Below are 14,696 nucleotides of genomic sequence, written 5' to 3'. Positions count from 1 at the left end.
TTGAGGCATTACTCAACTACATTTTCACCTTGTAAGTGATTGTGCAATTGATATTGTTTCAGCTCACAAAAGAGTATGATATTTTTGCATCTGCACTGTGCACTATGAAGGTCCTAGAATAACAAATAGAGATATTATTTCAGTCAGGACACCAACAAGACTTTAATTTTCTCCACCAAATTTATCCATATTCAAATATCCTTTCTGATAATCAGGAAAGAAAAGAAATTGCAGATCCTCATTAGTGCACTGATAAGCAGCGGTATTTAGTATTAGCACCACGTGTGGCTTGAGGACATCAGAAGAATTGAGCACTGAGGAACCATTAGCCCTTTGACAAGGCGCCATGGGGATCTCTGCAGCTGTGGAGCAGAGGGTCTCCTCTGGAATGGCCAGCGCTCATTCCGCAGTGCCGAGGGAAACCCCCCATGCAGTGGAGCTGTGTGCAGAGCCAGGGAATCACATCAGAGATGGGATGGAGTGCAGGATAGCGCCAAGGCCCAGTGACTTGGCCACCACCTCCGCCATCTTCTCTCTCCAGCCCATTCCCCTCCTGCACTCCAACCCGGCGCACTCCCCAGGGCTCCACATGCGACACACTGCCCTGCTCCAGCACTTCCCAAAGGAAGAACCGATGTAACCACTCACCCCCCCAACACCTGCTGAGCAGCACGGCCCCATAGGCAGCAGCAACTCCTCTCCGGGCACACTGAGAGGGAGCGAGAGGTTACGGGACATGGCCAGGGCCAGACTGCGGGGCAGCAGTGCCGGCCTCGCGGCCAACACGAGGATGAGCCAGAGCCTGCGGCCAGCACCGCGGCCGCTGCTATCGCTGGGTGCACACCTGGGCACGGAGGAAGCGGAGGCACCGCGAGGGCTGCTCTTTGTGTTTTTGGGACAGCGGATGAAAGGGCTGCAGGACTTCACTGGGGAGGAACGCTTCAAAGGAAGGACTAAGGTGAGATTCAGTCAGCTCTACAGTGCAGGGCTGAGGGCTCCCCCCACTTACTGCTACAAATTTAGGAAGAGTTAAGAGTTGAGGGAAATCCCAAGCAACAGGAATATGGCTTCCTCCTCTCTTTAGAGTACCCTTAAAATATAATATTTTTTTAAAAAAAAGTTAGTCCCCCTAGGAAGGGCAGCTGTGGAAGTCGGAGGAAGAGCGCAAACCTCCCCGAGGTGGAACCTCCCAGGGCAGCCCCACTGCTCCTCGGCGCCCAGGCCGAGTCCGGAGCCACCCCCGGCGCAGGTGAGAGCGCCAGGCCAGGAATAGGCCCCGCTCCCTCAGTCCCCCGCTCAGCACCTGCGCCCGGCGCCGCCAAGGCCGCCGCTCCCGCCAGGACCCGGCCCCGCCGCCTCGCGGTGCCCCCCCCAGCGCCCGCACTCACCGCCGCTGCCACCTCCTCCTGTCCCCAGCAGCCCAGCAGCAGCACGAGGCAGCCGGCGGCCAGGCTACGGCTCCGCCAGCGCCAACGCTGCCGAGGCGGCGGCTCCATCGCTGCGGGGCAGCGCGGCTCCCTGGCAGCCGCTCCCGCCGGCCGCCCCGACGCCAGCGCCCGCCTCTCTGCCGCGCTCGCCCGCGTCTGCCGGCTCAAGTCCTCCCGGGACTACTTGCCCCGCGGTATTCATCCGCACCGCGGGCGGGCCCGGGGGAGGGCAGCAGCCCGCGCGCCTCGGTGAGGGGAAGGGGCGCCTCTGGCCCGCGCGCCGCCCCGAGGGGCTGGCCCCGCCGCCGCTCCCGCCGCCACCGCCTCGGCCCAGGCGCGGGGTGTTCGCGGGCTCACAGGGAAGGCGGGCACCTCTCCCCGCCCCGCACCTCCGCGGCGAGGGCAGCCGCCGGACCCCGCACTACTTTCTGCGGCGGAGGCGTCGCGGTGGTGGGTTCACCTTGGCGGGCCGGGCGTGGCGTGCGGGCGGGCGCGGCGAGGCGCGAAGCGCGGAGGTGCGGGCGGGCGGGCGGCCCGGCAGCGCGGCCCGCTTCAGGTGCGTGCGGTGCCGCGGCGGAGCGCGCGCAAACTTCGTGCCCGGCCTCGGCGCGCACCGCGCTGAGGGGGTGTGGGGAGGCGGGCGGCGCGGGGTCGGTGGCGGAGCGGCGCGTAACCGCCTGTGTCCTGTCCGCTTCCCTGCAGGCTGCGAGCAGCATGGGCGGCACGGCGGCGACGGGGCGCGCAGGGTGAGTGCGCGGGGCGCGGGCGGCGCGGGCGCGCGCCGGAGCCCGCCGTGACCGCGTGTGCCTTTGGTCCCCGCAGGGCGCTGGCGCTGGTGCTCCTCTGCCTGGGCGCGGAGCTGGCGAGCGCGGTAAGTGCGCGGGCCTGGCGGGCGGGCGAGGGCGGCGCGGGCGGGAGCTGCCCGGGGCCGCGGGCGCCTCTCGCCCAGCTGCCTGCCGCGCTGCCCCCTCCTCGCGGCGTCTCCCTCCGGAGCGAGCTGCTCCTCAGCCCCTTGCTCGCCCGGGCTCCCTCCCGGGGCACCCCTTGGCCAGGTGGCAGCCGTGTGAGCAGTCCCGCACTGCGCGCGGCACGCGGGGTGAGCGAGTGAGTGAGTGAGTGTGAGCCGCCCGGCTGGCACGCAAGGGCCGCGGCTGCACGGGCTGCCAGCCTCGTGGTTTTGTGACACAAACACGGGTTTTACTTGCACTGTGATGAATTAACAGGTTAGGAAGGAACCGTGGGCTTTCTGCGTGAGTTTCATATGTTTTCTTACCAGTGGCGTGGGTTTTCTTCAATTGGGATATCAAAATGGTTAGCCCGCTCAGCTGGTGTAAATAAAGAAGTCCTTTAAAAATCTGCAGTGTAAATTAAGTACCCACCTGATATACTATCAGCAGCTGTAAATAATCCCTTTGTTATACTATGATATAATTTAAGATTACACAGTACTCTGTAAGATTTGTAGTTCTGATTTTGCAGGACATGTGCTACAATGAGTTTGTGGAGGCAGCTTGTGTAATACACTGAAACACATCTATTTTAATTCAAATTCTAGCAGTATTTTAATGAAACAGTTGAAAACATTAGCCCTTCATTCTTAAACCAAGGTTTTCTCACTGTTTTTGCTACTATTTAGATTAGCATTTTGTCTTCAAGGATTTAGAGCCTTGCTGTACCATTGAGAAGAAATCTTTCAATTGTATTAACAGAGTAGGAATTTATAGTTTTCATAAATATGAAAGGGTTGAATCCACCTTGCAATTTCTATTATCAATGGATTGCGCTGGTAGAGTTTCATTATCCTGATCAGGTGGTAGCTACAAACTTTAATCTTCTCAAAGATTAAAAGATTAGACAACGTGCAAAGCTGTGAGTGAATAAAGTGGATAAAGCTTTCTTTTATTATTTTATTTTTTTATTTTTTTAACCTAACAACTATTCTTCTGAGTGTTCTATATGCAGTGGAATCCATGAAGAAATGACTTATGTGGCACATACCTTCTAGGCTTTCTGAAGAATGTGATGAACAGTATTTTACAGTCATCAGTATAAATCCATGCCGTACTTCAGTGAAACTTTTCCTGATTGACACAGTTGTCACTGATAGCAGGTTTGTTTTTTTTGTGGGGGCGTTCCAGTTTTACTTTATACATGTTGGAAAGAACATCTGTTAAGCACTCCAATTTTGGTCAGCTTTGACATGTTTGTAAAGGGCATTTGCCAACTGAAGTCTAATATAATGAATAAGATTAGTATCTTCATGTCATTCTTGGGTTCTCTTGCCAGTTTTCTTCAGTGTTCAAAAACAAACAAAATCTTTGTTGCTGTGTGAATGGTCTCCAAGTATGAAAACAAATCAGGAATAAGTCCTTAAAATAGCTCAAAATGCTGGCACTTAATGGTAGTTATGCAGTTAGCATGTTTAATTATTCATATAAACCGATGCTGTTAAGCATAACGAGAAAATGAAGATATTGATTTGTCTTTTCAGATACATTTGTCTTTTCAGATACTTTCATGTGGTGATATCGCTGAACTGAATTGTTTAAAAAAACATTTTTTTTGCATGAAAGTATAAAGTTATTCAGAGAAAATATTAGTGTCCGAAATTATTTATGTAGAAAGTAGTAGAGTTTTTTGTTTCTTTATTTTAAAGAAGCAGATCTTCTGTAAGATTGCAGAAGCTTTCTGTTATACCATTTTGAATGGCTGAGTATATAGTGAATACTTTATTACTAGAGTGAGTTTTATAGTAAACTGTCTAAGCATTTCTTAGAAAGCACATCTAAAAAGATAGTGATACAGGATCCCTTTTCTTAGCAGGTGTGGGTATACTCAGGGGATACTACTAGGACTGAGGGGCTGAGTTATGCCTCTGAACTACTTTTCTGCCCCATGTAAAGCATTTTTTCCCTTTGAGATGGGATAAACCACAACTCTTAGGTGTTAACATCCATATTCAGCTGGGAATTATGGAACAGTTTCTTTTAGAATAGTCATCTGAAGTCACTCCAAAAGCTATGCTAGGTTCATGCTTTCAGTCTTATTTATTACTATTATTATTGTTGTAGTAATAGTAACTTGCATCAATCATATACCAGGAATGTTAGTGCTAGCGTATGTGCAAGCATAAAACAGAACAATTTTGCTATGTTGCAAATAGCAAAATTTGTTCCAGAGCAACAATGGGATATAAAAATTTTGGAATAGTACCGTAGTGGTAGGTGTTTGCCCCATCTGATCACTATTCAGGGGCAGTACTGAGTTTTGGTTTTAAAAGAAGGAATTTTAAGAGGACAATTAGAGTTTTCCTAATGTTTCTGGGATATCTTTTTACAAATATGAGGTAGGACATGAGATAAAAATTGTCACAAAGGCTAGAAGTAGGCTCTTGCACTGAAATACGAGAGTCTCATCTCCTCACAGAGCTCTCAGAAGAGTTGCCTCTTATCTTAGTCCTTGCAGGGCAAGTTATTTCTGTGAGATGGTAACCTGATATATATATCCTTTCTGTCATTTTTCAGACTGCTGAGCACACCTGGAAAATGTGCCAGTCTTGTGATGCTCTAAAGAGCTGGTGTAATAGGCTGGTTGTCTGACAGGTTCTTGTGAAGCAGATGAGCTTTCAGAGAGAGTTCACTCTGTGGATTCATGTTGCGAATCTGGACATCATGTATCATTACCACTACTCCACATCTTTTTCTCTTTTTCTTTGGCCAGTAAACATGCAGATTAACTACAGATAGAGGTGGCTTTTTTTTTTTTTTTTTTAAATATGTTATGTATTGTTCAGCAGAACGTCTATACATGCAGAGTTGTCCAACTAGAGGAAGTTAACAACTGCCAGCCAAAATCAGTTCTGGGCAGCCTGCTTTGTTTTGAGTAACTTAAGCTCTACTGGTTTATGGCAGGTCAGCTCAACTAATTTTCTTTCGTTTCTTAATATACCCTGTTTTTTTTTCTGATTCTTTAGCTTTGATAGAAATGCTTAATAATGTCTCTTCATTTAATATGTACTGAACCAGCTTAATTGAACCAAGTTCATTGTTTTCATGGCCTTCTACCAAAGATTAGTTTTGTTCCAGTGGTCTGACAAAAGAAAAAACAGCTGTTTAATCAGGGATATTTAAGAACAGAGTTGCAGTTCTCATGGTCCTACTTCCCACCATTCCATTTCTGTAAATGTGTGCTTATGCATTAGTACTTGTTTTAAAGGCTCTTTTGTTTCTTTTCCATTTTGTTTGCTATCTATCAATATGCAAGTTTTCTGCAATTCAGCTGTAGTATATTCACATGGCAATGAGCTTCATCAGGATGGACATAATATCTGTAGTATTTACTATGTAAGAAAGTCAACAGAATTTCGGACATAATGTAAAATGCAAACCTAATCATGTAAATCTCAGGATTTGTTGATCAGATAAGCCATTTTATTTGTAAGAAGGTAAACGTGCTTTCATAGTGTTGTCTTGGTGTTTTGAGGCTATAACTTATCATGAAGTCATGGTAGATACAGATGAAGAATTCTTGATGTAGTTCACATCCTCACTTCTTTCCTGAATGGTTTTGTGGCTCTTGCATAAATGGCTTTTTACAATTCCATTATTATCTAGATACAACTGCTATAAAGTTGTATTATCAGTGCAATAAAGAAGGGAATTTGATAACACCTGTGTGTCACATTAAATGATGATAAAGAAGACAAAACAGGAGTTTTTGGAAGCTTTGATAGACATTTTTGAGGTGCTCTGAGGATCCAATCTCAAATTCAAGGCTGCTTTGTATGTCATGCTGAACAAAAGGAGAATCAAAGCATTTGTGCTACTATCCTGTAGAAAAGATCATTTTAATAAGGTCAGTCTGTGTTTTGAAATGCATTGGAGAGAGGTTGAGTTGCTTTGCAGAGCATGTCTGTGAAGTTGTGAAAGGCATTTGGACTCGGTTCTGTTTTGATAGTGGCTACAACATTGGAGAAAAAAATAGTGGGAAAGAGTGATGGGTCATTGGTTTTATGAGCTTTATTTTTTTATTTTTTTTTTTTTCAAGATCTCTACAACCCACAGAGGATTTTATTCTTATGAGAGGCTGTGAAGTCTAACTGTAGAGTCTGGTGCACCTCTTCCAGCTTGTTTCTCTACAGCAAAGAGGTGTTTGGAGCACTTCCCATTACCTGTTTCTTGCAGAAATAGTATTTGCATGTGGTAGTGTAGGTTAGAAACCTGAAAATACCTGAAGAAGGCAAATAATCTGTTCTATGCTTTCTATATAGACTTCAGTAATGAAGTCATCTTTCTTTTCTAGATTTGCTTGCACTTTTCTGAGACTTGAAGTCTAAAGATCCATAAATCTGTTCCTCCTCTTTCTCTCCTATTCCTTCTCCTCTTCTTGCCCTCCCCCTCTCCATTTTGAGGCATTTTAGCGGGGAGATTTTTTTTTACAGTTCCTGTCATCTGGAAGAGACTACACTGATTCTGTGATTCTGCTCTACTGATGCAATTGGATACAAGTCCATAAGGATTCTGACAGCTTGTGCTAGTGTAGTTTGTTCTTGTTGTTTCTGCAGGATTTTGATGGACTTTGGTTGTGTCAACTTCTTCAGGCCACTAAACCTCTGCCACCCAGTCTGCATAGTCTCTGCTCACTTGGCTCCCTTAATATTGAGGGGATCAACACTGTGAGCCAAGTTAGGCCAATTTCCTTCAGGCCACTGAGGTGTCAGTAGCTACTGTAGTGTGTTTAACTTATTGCTCACTCATTGGTCTGTTTTATTCCTGTTTAGCTGGAACCTGCTGTATATCTCCGGCCTTTGCCTCAATGTGCTCTGGAGTTCTGCCTTTCTACCTTTTCTTTTTGCTGTAGTGGTCTAGGATGGCTTCTAGTATGATTTGTGGTGGTAAATCCTATAGTGATTTTTTTTTTCAACTGATCCCTTATTCTTGTCTTCACTGTGGATAGGCCAATTCCTAGTTAGGAGTCTCCATTGCATGAATCTGTCTCAGATGGTTGCACCTAATGCACCTTTTATTTTTTCCCAGTTGCAAGTGAGAACAAACAATCCCGTCTTTGACAGAAGCATTTGGCAAGACCCCAGCGAGACGCATAATGCAAGTGAAAATCTAAACATCATCTAGGTGTTGCACTTGGACTAACCAAGAACTAGCTAGAAAACACAAGACACAAAAAAGGTTCATGTAAGACTTGAGACTCGTGTTTTCTTTCCTTGAGTTTTGCATAGATGTCATTCTCCTATTTCCTCAGAGAGTGAAAAACTGAAAGTAAGCTGTAGCAAACAGCAACATTAGTAGGATCCTTAGTATATTCTCTAGCTGGGAGAGGTAACAAGACCTGCCACTTTCTAGTAAGAAGTCAAATTAGGATAAATTGTTTGCATACTGTAAGCTGAAAGCCAACTGCATAAATGAATTTGTAGCACTGTTAGAAGGACTTGGCTTTGATCTAGAAAGCAGAGGAGAGGAAAATGAAAGTGCAGTTAAGCAAAGAATGGACTTGCAGATTCTCTTGCAGTTCTGAAAGCCTCAAGCCTACACAAATACAACATGTCAGTGGAATCTGCCTACTTTTTTACTTTTTTTTTTCTTTTGATGGTTGCCTCTTAAGGCTTTGAATAGTGACAAGTCTGTATTTTATATTTCTTTTTTTTTAATCATTATGTGTACTTTATCTAGTCTTATTGCACCAGAATCTTTATTCATCTCATGTTCCTTATCCTTTTGTTTGAATCACTGAAGACCTCATTTTCTACTAATGAAGATTATGCTCTTGCAGGTAATAAGGATGTCTTTCTTTGGGTTTGAAATAATATTTGGCTCTGAAAGTGCCCCAAACCAAAAATGTATTTCTTTAGAAAATAATAGTTGCTTTCACAAAGGAGCAATGAATGTAGTGCTCTTAATCTTTTTTTTTTTTTTTTAAAAGTCTGGTTAGTTTTCCAGAAATGTATACCTAAATGTATCTTATTATTATAACAAAGTTAAATAGGTGAACTGACACCAGTGAGTGATTTTTTTGTCTTTCTCAGAGAGGATCAGGACCATTTTAAAGTTATCATAGTCTTCCTCAAAGCACTCAAAGCTTTTACTATGAAGATGTGTGTAGAAATCATTAGTTTTCCCGAGTGTACAAATATATGCTTTGAAAGAAAGTAGGAATTACTGCTATAGTGAGAAGGCATTATAAAGGTAGGAAAGTGAGTCATTATATTGTACTTTGATGATTAAACCTATCCACAAAACAGGGTGGAACTGAACTGGAAGAACATAGCCTGAAGGCAAAAAAAAACATTTGGCAAAAAGCAGGCTTGGAAAATTAAGAATGTATAGTAGTCTCCAGACTTTTCCATAAAAGGAGCCTATAAACCTGGTGCCCAGCTCTCCTTGTAAGATTTTAAACTATCACCAGCGTATATGAAGAGATTGAGAAGTTGGAGCAATATCTGTAAAATGAATGTACCTTTGTAAATACCTTCTTTCATGAGCAGCAACACATATAAAGTGTGGATTCAGTTGGAAAGTGAGATTGGCAAATCCTGCATTGTACTGCACAGTTTGTAGTGCTTTGCACACAGCCTGCTGACTCTGCTCCCCGTTGCCAGAAAGAATTGAAGGGTGATGAGTCTCTTGATCTTGTGGTTGCAGTAGTGGTCGTCTGCAGTAAACTTTGAATAGCAAAAAGTGCTGTATTTCTGTCAGATTTTTGACATGTATGCTTTTTATCCTATGATTCACAATAGGTGCAATACAAATATACTGTTTTCCATGGAGTAGAAGGTTTTTTTGTTGGTTTTCTTGTGTTTTTTTGTTGGTTTGATTTTTTTTGTTTTGTTTTGTTTTTCTCTGTATTAGCCTGAAACTGTTCCTAACCACACATCTTTTTCTTTTAGGCTTCATATGATCACTTTTAAGTAGGAGGAGCAGTGCATTTTTTAACCTAATAAAGTACTTTTGGCTCAAAATGGAAACTGCCCGTGAAATCCCCTCATTTGGATGGTGCTTGGCTTTGTGCTGCTGCTTGGAAAGTTCTAAGCAAGGAATAATTAAGGAGTAAGCTTAGCAAAGACAGAAGGAAAAGATGTTAGTATGGTAGTGAGCGGAAGAAGCTGTCAAACCCACTTCTGCAGGAGCGATGAAGTATTCGAGTGGTTAAAATAGATGTCAGATCCTCAGCCTACTTCTACCAACACTAGATACTGGGAACACTTTTTAAACTCCACAGGGGTTTTCAAGTGAATTGGGTTGGTGGTAGTGAACAGAATGCTCTAGATGTCTCTTCACGGTAGTGGTTATATGGTTTGCTCTGTGAGCTCTTAACAGCCTCAATCTCTTGCATCTGTAGTCTTGTTAGGATTAAATTGAAGTTTAACAAGATAATTAGAGTGAGCTCCAAGTGGTGGTTTGGTTCCATGTTAATGGGTCAGTTTAGAGTCTGAGAGCTCTTGCCTGTAGAAGCTGAGGGCATTCTGTACCACAAATAATCAGCAGAGATTCACCTCGGAGCTTCTGGAAAGATTGTTCTTTGGAGACTGTACTAACTGGGATCTGGGCAGAACATCTTTTTATATCCCTGTGGGCATTTACACTGAAGGTAAAAGGTGTTTGCAGGCCCAGCAGAGTGCTGACAGTTGTAGGATAGATTGAAACCTGATAGGAGTGTGCTGCGTAAATTGATGGCAACTTTTTTCTGCCTTACTGCTTTCCTAGTATTCATTTATTACGGATACACATTTGATTTCTTTCTTTTACATGAATGCAAAATAATGCGTTGTAATTTAAATTTTAAATGTACATTCGTTGGTTTCCTAACTGTATTGTCTTTCACTTGTGGGTTTTGAGTGCTTTGCAGATTCTTTTCAGCTGTGCTCAGCCACAGTTCTTCGTGGCAGATAGATAATAGTTTTGCTGCCTTTCAGATGTTGAGGAACTTTTCCCCCAAATCATACAGCAAGTCAATTGCAATATTGGGCTGTGACTCCTAGTTCCCAGCTGTAGCTACTGGATGAATATAGGCTTTGCAGCTAGGAAATGCAAAATAGCACTTCATGTAGTGATGATAGTTCTATTAGGTAACTGTGCTGCTTTGAAATTGGGATTGTTTGTAAGACCTGAGGTGCTCTATAAATGGGAAGACGTGTGTAGTGTCAGCCTTTGGAAATCTTGCAGGGTTGGACCTCCAACCGATAAGGCACAGAACTTCAAAAATTAGCTGAGGCTATTTAAAGACTGTTCATTCAATTGAATTTTCTTCTGTGTACTAGCATGATACTGCAAATTTTGTGAAGAGTCTGGTTGGCTTTTATCTTGCAGCTTCACACTATACAACCAAGTTCTGCACATGTTTCGGAGAGGAGTGGCAAAGTTTAAAAAGCAGCTAGTAAGTCTCAGTCATGGTCTGACAGTGGTGGAGTAGAATTAATTAATAGTTATGACAGATCTTCAGTCCCACTATGACATTTCTACAACACTGTCCAGTAATACGTTATGAAACAGCACACTTAAAATGTTTGATGAGTGTTTTCAATAGAAGTAAACAAATGCTACATTTTTAAGGAGAACCCTGTGATTTAGAATGATTTATGTTTTATTTCAAATACAAAACTGATTTGCAAAACAATAGACGTTAAGCCAAATTTAGCAAACAGAATTTTTTATTTTAAATTCCAAACTCATTAATAATGATTTGGTAATTTTCAAGTGGAGTGGCTCTTAATAGAAGTGTTTTGGAACAGATTATGTTTCTCCAGATCCTTTATGGAATTTCTTCCTTTTCTTTCCTTCCTCCTTTCTTATCTTTCAGCTTGTGAAACAAAGAAACAGGAAGGTGACTTTTCAATTTTTGTTAAGATACTGCCCAGATCTGAAATGAATGTTCTGTAGCTTTCCCTTCACAGAAGACTTGTCTACCTGGTGATTCTTGTGCAGTGATAACAAATCAGTATTGGTGAGATATTTGCTTTCTCTTTGTAATATTAGGTGCTTTCTATGTTCAAAGAATAGCCAGACGAAATAATTCTGGTGTCCATTTCATCAAGATATGTGCTTATAATTTCTATTAAAGGAATTCCAGTGAGAAATGTATTCCCTCCTCTTCATTCCGGTGTTGTGAGCTCACTCACAGGAGGGCAGAGGGGTACCAGGTTTGGGACTGAATTCCTTTGCGGAGGAATGTGCAGTGAGATGCAGGTACAGGCTAGCTCCGGGACATACTTGTTCAGAGGGGTCGTTCTGCAACCCAGCAGCTTTCAGATCTCGGATTTACAGCAGCTCTTTATCTGCATGTTTTGTGAGGAGGAGTGGGGGGCGGAGTGTGACAGCTGGGTTAATTTTATGAGGAACCTTGTAAGAGAATTTTCTTTAATTTTTAAACAATGGAGATTATTCCCTCTTCCCCTCCTCTTCCCATCTGCTAAGATAGAGAGTAAAAGTGTTTTCTAAGACCCTTAAAAATGTGGATGTGGTAGTAAGTCAGAAGAGTTTGGATAACAAGAAAAGCGTTTATTTTGTTGCCTGTTTTAGTCTGTGATGTTATGTTTAAAGTCCATGAGAAATCAGCCTGCACATTACACAGTATCTCATGGGGGGCTGATTAGGTTCAGTTTCTTTTGGAGTTTTATGTTGTGCCTGACATGAATAACCTTTCTTTTCTTTATGGGTTAATGTTAGCTGCATGCTAAGCATATATATTTAGTTATTACTGCAGCTTTATCAAAATAATACTATTATCAAATTGTATCTTGAAAAAGCTGCAGAAAAGAACTAAAATGCTTTCACTAAATATGTTCATCATGAAGCTATCATGGGAAAGAAATGCAGATTCTGTTTGAAACCATATTCTTTCTGTAAGATTAAAACGAACGAAACTACAATTCAGTTACTTGGCAGAATTGTGAAATTTACAGTGCTGCTCAGTGGCATGACTCGATTGGAGAGCAAAGAAAAACCATGCTTCTCTAGCTTGCAGCATCTGCTCTGTTAATGATGTCTAGTTGGATACACGCAGAACACAGTGCTCAGAACAAAGTTCAGCTTTTAAAGTTGTGAATTGCTTGCGTTCTCTTTAAGTACTTCTTGAAATTTCTGTGTCTTCTGATGGGCTGAAGTTTATGGAGGAGAAAGGCTGCTAAATGGAGCAGGAAAGTCTAGCAGAGCAGCCTGCAGTGCAGGCGCCAGGAATCCAATTTGCTGTGGCTGTTGCCTGGACAGAGGCTGCGCCCGTGGCTTGTGGATGGTGCTTGTGTGTGAGGGAGAGCAGCCTCTATTGACACCTCCTCAGGAGCTATTGTCCTTTTGGAAGTTTAAAGCAAAATTTGATGCAAAGTTTTGCACCTCCAACACAACAATTAGAGATTTGGTCATTAGAGGGAAGGGAATAATTCTGTAGCTGGTTTAAATCGAGGTAAGTTAAGGGCAGATTGGGCTTCCTATCCATCTTTTATTTAGTATTTATGCTACAAAGGAAATCAGTAAATAAAGTTCGTTAGTCCTTTTAGTTATTCTTTCTATGCTGTTCATAGCTAAGGTCTTAGCCTAAGTTCACACAGCCAAGAAAGCCCTTTGAAACCTCTCTTGAGTCTGTGTGAATTGGATATCAATTAATTTACCTTTGATTGCTGGCTTCCCATGGTCTATAAGCTACCATTGTTAGGACATCTTTGCAGAGTCTGAAATGAAATATTCTCCTTTGAGTTCACTACTCATAGATAAGTGAACATGCTTGTAGCCTTTTGTTTGGCTTTCTATAGAATTTAATTTACAAACTTTGCTGGAAAACAGCCTTTTGCCCTTATTAATATTCTGTACCACAAAGGAATCCACAGGGTGTCAGGGTGTACAATAAACACTCCCCGCTCTTCAGTCTGAAGTTGCTCTTTGCCTCTTGAAGGGATTTTAGGCAGTTAATATTTGGATCACTTTCTTCCACTGCAACTGTAGGCTGCAGACAAGCCATAGCAGGAGTTAGTCTGGGGATGGGGAGTTCATAGCTGTGAACTGTTCCTTGCAGTTAAAGGAAGGCAGCACTTATCAGAAGTTACAAGCATCCAATTTTAATGAGATTTTATGTTTCTAGGAAACTCATCAGTTAGTACTTATATTGACTTGGCTAAAAATCTTCACAGGTTTAAATATCACCATGCACAAATGCAGGAATAATTTGAGCTGAAAAATTTCCTTGTAAAGTTTTGGGTTTGCATTTGTGAGCTTTAATGCTGGTATCCATGAACCCAGGTTACCAGAGCTGATCCCATAGTGCCCTAGAAGTGCCGGAGAAGTCAGAATTGAAACACAGCATGTGCTCTAAAGGATTTGCAATTTGCCAGATACATGCAAAGCCTAAGAAATATATGAAAAACTACTGCTCAGCAAGGAGCAATCTCATCCCACCAAGTATAGAATTACAGTGCTGTTAATGAAGATACTCTGTAGTTTTCTCTGACAATCTGTTCTGTGATAGTGCTTCCTCTCACTCTTTAGACATAAAGGACACCTGTGGTGAACATTTTGCATGGATACAGATGCAGAAGTTCAAGCCTGATTTTGGTTTAAGATCACTTTTTGCCGTGGAAAGTTGTTGGTAATTAAGTAGCTGTGGGCATTGCTGAAAACAGTTTTCATCTCTCCGGAAACTACTCTTTCTTCTCAGTCTTGCAACAAATTAGCAGCAGGACTGATGAGCTCAAAGCACAGCTGTGCTTTGTACTGCTGGCATGTAAACAGAGTATTAAAAATGAACGTTTCTGCAGCAGTACTTTATTGTCAGGCTGACTGTTGGTGTGATAGCTTGGATCCTAAATCTTTGAGCAAGTGATCAGTGATTCAAAGGTATCATTCTCGTCTCTTTTGCAACAACAGAAGCATTAGTCTTGTAGGAAGCATCAAATTATTTAATTTTACCAGGTCAAATCTCCCCTTGTTCAGCCAAAAAAATACAGGAAACCAACTCAGGCCAGAAAATGCTCTCAGTATTAACTCTGGGGACAACATCCACACCTCTTACAGAGAAACTAGTCAGGAACATAATCCTTGGACAAGATTAACGTTTAAGTCTCCAAAGACTTCACAGTTGATTCAGCTGAAAATATGTGTGGGTATGTGTTTATATATTGATATTGCTTAGTTTGAGTTACCTAGTAGGGTTTAAGGTAATTTAGGTATTTAAGTGAGGTAAATCACCATTAACAGCCTAAATTTTGTTTATAGCCAATGGAGATTGGTAACAGCCAAGCTGGAGTGCCACTATCAGATGACTTTAACACAA

General features: G+C 42.8%; 2 protein-coding genes across 3 annotated transcripts in view; one reads left to right on the top strand and one right to left on the bottom strand.

Moving 5' to 3' along the window:
* COL4A5 (collagen type IV alpha 5 chain) overlaps positions 1–1,506 on the bottom strand; it is a 77,449-nt gene extending 75,943 nt beyond the window's left edge. For both annotated transcript variants that reach the window (XM_026036020.1, XM_026036022.1), the window contains exon 1: positions 1,389–1,506. In XM_026036020.1, the coding sequence (XP_025891805.1) occupies positions 1,389–1,496 (108 nt within the window). In that variant the 5' untranslated portion in view covers positions 1,497–1,506. The remainder of the gene's footprint in view (positions 1–1,388) is intronic.
* A 635-nt stretch (positions 1,507–2,141) lies between these two features.
* COL4A6 (collagen type IV alpha 6 chain) overlaps positions 2,142–14,696 on the top strand; it is a 115,358-nt gene continuing 102,803 nt past the window's right edge. Inside the window, exons 1-2 of the mRNA XM_026035933.1 lie at positions 2,142–2,173; positions 2,250–2,298. Of these exons, the coding sequence (XP_025891718.1) occupies positions 2,142–2,173; positions 2,250–2,298 (81 nt within the window). The remainder of the gene's footprint in view (positions 2,174–2,249; positions 2,299–14,696) is intronic.

This window comes from Nothoprocta perdicaria, unplaced genomic scaffold, assembly GCF_003342845.1.
Source record: "Nothoprocta perdicaria isolate Ctin4 unplaced genomic scaffold, notPer1 scaffold_17, whole genome shotgun sequence".
NCBI lineage: Eukaryota > Metazoa > Chordata > Aves > Tinamiformes > Tinamidae > Nothoprocta > Nothoprocta perdicaria.
The sequence above is the reverse complement of the archived record's forward strand: the minus strand, read 5'-3'. Positions and strand labels throughout refer to the sequence as shown.